Source organism: Chrysochloris asiatica, unplaced genomic scaffold, assembly GCF_000296735.1.
Source record: "Chrysochloris asiatica unplaced genomic scaffold, ChrAsi1.0 scaffold00117, whole genome shotgun sequence".
In the NCBI taxonomy this organism is placed as follows: domain Eukaryota; kingdom Metazoa; phylum Chordata; class Mammalia; order Afrosoricida; family Chrysochloridae; genus Chrysochloris; species Chrysochloris asiatica.
The window spans coordinates 7359321-7363944 of NW_006408635.1; the positions used below are offsets into that span (position 1 = coordinate 7359321).

At 43.3% G+C, this 4624-nt stretch overlaps 1 protein-coding gene across 1 annotated transcript in view; it reads right to left on the bottom strand.

The window, feature by feature from the left end:
• SERAC1 (serine active site containing 1) overlaps nucleotides 1-4624 on the bottom strand; it is a 56320-nt gene that overhangs the window by 37251 nt on the left and 14445 nt on the right. The window contains exons 4-5 of the mRNA XM_006868479.1: nucleotides 2541-2630; nucleotides 185-316 (exon numbers count right to left, since the gene is read on the bottom strand). Coding sequence (XP_006868541.1) covers nucleotides 185-316; nucleotides 2541-2630 — 222 coding nt within the window. The remainder of the gene's footprint in view (nucleotides 1-184; nucleotides 317-2540; nucleotides 2631-4624) is intronic.

Consider the following 4624-nt stretch of genomic DNA (forward strand, 5'->3'; position numbering starts at 1 on the left):
CAGGAGGGTGCAGGTGGGCGTCAGGTGAGTATCAGGCAGGTGTTGGAGGTAACAGGAGGGTGCAGGTGGGCGTCAGGTGAGTATCAGGCAGGTGTCAGGGGAACAGGAGGGTGTAGGTGTGTGCTAGGTGAGTATCAGGTAGGTGCTGAGGTGGTACGTGTTGGCATTCGGTGGGGACCATTACCATGCCAGTGGTGGGCCTGAGACATCTCCTGCACCGCCTGCAGCCGCGCCGCCTTGTCACCTGACAAGCTCTTCCTCAGAAGAAGCCACACGGCACACTCGTGGTCCTCCACATCCACCGTGCTGAAAGTGTCTGCAAGACGGAGACAGTGTGAGCAGTCAGGACGACATTTCCATTCTCACACTTATTTAAGGGAATCTATGAAGAGTTGAGTCCTGGTGTGGCTCTGTGGGTTAATGCACCAGATTGCAAAGCCGTTTGAACTGCAAGGCTGGTGGTTCAAGGTCACCAGCTGCTCCTCGGAAACCTTATACAGGGTCGCTATGGGTCGGAACTGACTCCACAGTACTTCACAAATAAAAAATGAGGAGCTGAAATCTACACTAGAAGAGTTAAGTCCACTTATAGGTATTGATGGGAGAGCAGCAGCTCCCAAAGTTAAACACTGGACTGCAAACCACAGGGTCTGAGGTTCAAGCTTGCTTCCCTCTCTACGGGAGAAAGATGGGGCTTTCTGCTCCCGCAAAGATCACTAAAGGTTCGGGAACCCTATACAGGGTCACCATGAGTCAGAACTGACTGGACGGTACTCAACAACAACATAGGTATTGGTAATAACTGATGAATGTGTTCTCAGTACTCACATGCCATTCTGTCTGTGTGTGTGACCTTTTATACACTGTATTACTTCATTATGTGTCTTTTTTTCCTTTTAACACAAAAAATATCAAACAGAAGAATGGAAAGAACAAGCTTCAGTAACTACTATTATTTTGCCTTATTTGCTTCATCTGTTTGCATGTGAAACGATGAGTCCTAGGTGCCATAAAAGGGTAAGTGCTCAGTTGCTGATGGGAAGTGGGTGGTTTAAACCAGCAACTCCACAGGACAAAGACCTAGCGGTCTGCTCCCATTAAGAAAACCCTATGGGGCAGTTCTACAATGTCCTCCAGAACAAAATCAACCTGATGGCAGCAACATATACAATGTATGCATCTATGTGTGTGTGAATATATATGCAACGTCTGTGTGCATGTGTGTTCCTAAACGACCTGAAAGGAAGTTGCAGACATAATGACAATCTCTCTTTAATCACCTTGTAAGAAGCCTATAGTCTTCTATATGACCACGAGGGCATTATCACACCCAAGAACACTGACCAAGAGTTCCCAGATCGTCTCCTATGCAGTCCAAGTTTACATCTAATTTTTCCCATTGTTCCCCAAAGCGTCTTCAGAGCTGTCTTCTAAATTCAGGATTTAATTATATCTCTTTGGTCTCTTTCAAAACCAGAAAGTTTTCTTACCTTTACTTTTTAGAGGAATTAGACCAGCTATCTTGTAGCTGGTATGGATCTCTCTGTTTATCCACACTTTTGATGTACTATTTTCATTACACGATAGCAGAAGGGTGGCTTTCTAGCACGTTTAAGCTTTTGAAATTCTCATAAAAAAGGGTATATTTATCTCAATATTTATTAACAACTAACAGCAATTTATCTATAAAGAGGGGAGAAAGAAAATTGTTCACCACACTTGAGTCCTGAAGACTGACTACAAGCAATCATGGAAAATTGTTCACCACACTTGAGTCCTGAAGACTGACTACAAGCAATCATGAACCCCAATGATCACTGCAGCACTGTCCTCAATAGCCAAATACGGACAATGAAACATCCATCAAAAGATGGATGGATACATAAAACGGGGTAAATCCACACCATGAATGATGGATGTACTCTGACACAGAGGGAGATGGAGTTGTTTCACAAAAGGTCAGATATCGTAGGATCTCACTTATATGAAGTAGCAAGAACAGGCAGATGTAGAGAGGCCAAAGTTTGTCAGTGGCTACCAGAGGGTATGGGAGAGGGAGAGTCAGGATTTGGGGAACATGAAGCTTCTGTTTCTGATAATGGGAAATTTGGCATCATTTAAGGGTAATGTTTATACAATATGATTAATGTAAAATCACTGAGTTATACTCCTGAAAAATGTTGAAATGGCAGATATGTAGATTTTACAACAATAATAAAACTTAAATATAACCCAAAAGATCAAAGTAGACCAATGAATTTTCTATAGATATACTAAACATTAGTCTAAGAAATGGGAGAAAAAATACCTCAGGTTGATCATCAAATGATTTTGAAATTACTGATAAGGATCCCAAGTTAAATACTTGATGTTGTTAAGTGCCGTTGAGCTTGTTCCAACCCAGAGTGACCCATAGTTTCCAAGAAGCAGCTGGTGAGCTTAAACCTTGTGGTTCAAATCGACTTTGTAGTCCAGCATTAACCCACAACGTCACAGCAGGACTCCAGCAAATGGATACTTACCAGCAAATGGATACTTACCAGCAAATGGATTCCGTAATATCTTTGCTGATGTTGCCAATACTTTCCTTACTGCTTTATGAAGTTCTTTTCTTGCCTGATAGGTGATACCTAAAATAATAAAAAATTTAATGAAACTAAGTATGCACAGAGAAACATACACACTAAACTTGAATCATTTTTCTGCAAAGGAAATACAAAATAGCATCTTTCCTCTGAAATTAAAATAATATGGAAAAACAAAACTATAGACCCCAACACTGGCTTGGATCTCCAAGTTAGGCATAACGTGAGGGGAAAAAACCCAAAACAACACAATTAGCTAACTAAACTTTAACAAAAATCCTCATACATACAGTTTTGTTATTGTTAAGTGTCAACAAGTTGATTTTGACTCATAGCGACACTGTGGTTCAGTGCTGATCCTACAGCATCACATGAGGGCTCCATAAATTCAGTGCCATCAAGTCAGTTCTGACCCATAACAACTCTGTACAGGGTTTCCAAGAAGCAGCTGGTGAGCTTGAACCTCCGACCTTGTGGTTGAAATCGACTTTGACAAATTACTTTACAAATGCACTCACTGCCACTGAGTCAAACCTGCCTCACAATGACCCTCACAGGGTTTCCAAGGCTGTCCGTGTCCACAGGTGCAGGCAGCCTTCTCCCACAGCGCCAGCCTGGAATCTACCTGTAAACCTAGTTAGTCTCATTAGTAAGGTACACAAATGTGGATATTATCTGTCCAGGTGGGATGAGGAAGCTGAAATACAGGATGACCACCCTGACCACCATTCGAAACGGTGGGAGCTACAGCTTGTGGGTGCGGGAGCAGGAGAGGGTTATCCTCGGGAAGAGAAGGTGCTGCCCAGATGGTCAAGGCTGACAAGGCAACAATAGGCAGCTGGGGTCCAGTGGGTGACTCAGCAGGACACCTGGCCCTGATGAAAAGACACGGCTGTTCATCAAGTAAACCTGTGCTTACTAGTCAGTCTTCTCTGTGGCCAAAATACTGAAGGGGGGGGCATCCTCACTGCCATCGAGTCCAGTTCGCAGACTGCCACTCTTTCTCCCATGGAGCTGCCGGGTGGCTTCCAACTGCTCCTGTATGACTGGTAAACAGTCCGTCCGGCCTCAGGGACAGACTCTCTCCTCTGTAAGTAGGTAAGTCGGTGTCAGTATGTCTGGATCTGTCTCATGAGTTCAGATGGCCAGGCATGCAAGGGTTAAGTTGAAAAGTACTGCCACTAGCGTTGCAGTCCACCAATGCGGGGCTTTACTGCAAACCAAATTTGTTTAAACGTGTCTCTGTGATCAGTGGGTGGCTGCAGACAGTTCTCTCGGTAAGCTTGTCTGCGTCTTGTTAGGGAACCTTCAAAGAGAAGGTCCAATCAGAGCACTGACTTCTGAGGGCATCTGCTGGGCCAGTTAAGCTCAAGGCAGAGAGGTCAGCTCAGAAGGTTGTTGCCAGTATCTTTTGGGACTCCCAAGGGGTAATCTTGATAGAATTTCTCAAAGGACACAGGATAACTACAAGGGGTCATTACAAAAAGTTTTTTGCTTGTTTGTTTGTTTGTTTTCTTAATTTAAGGTTCTTATTGTGAATTAAGTGAAAGTTTACAGGGCAGATCATCAGTTTCACATTCAATCATTTATATAACTTGTTTTATTACATTGATTATAATCCCCTCCACATACAATCAGTTAAACGTATTTCTCTCTATCCACTTTAGCTTTTTAAAAAACACACAAACAAAAAAACCACTCAGGCATATATAATAATTTACATCTCCAAAGGGCACATTCTTGCAAGTCTGCTCCTGGCCACCAGTTCTTAGTCCTTCTCTTCTTAGTCCATGAATCTAGAGTCCTCAGCCGCTCCCACTCTCCATACCCCCATCTCTGCCTCCATCTCTGGTGCTTCTGCTTCTCTGGATAAGGTCCCGCATTCTGCTTGTGCTTTCCTCTCTTGATGGCCCTAGGGTCCTCTGTTTCTGGACTGTAAGATTAACTACTCCCCTTTTTTTGTTACAAAACTTCTACCTTTACAATTGTGACAGTCGCGATTAGTCATGACAACAGTTATTCACTATTGAATCTTACGA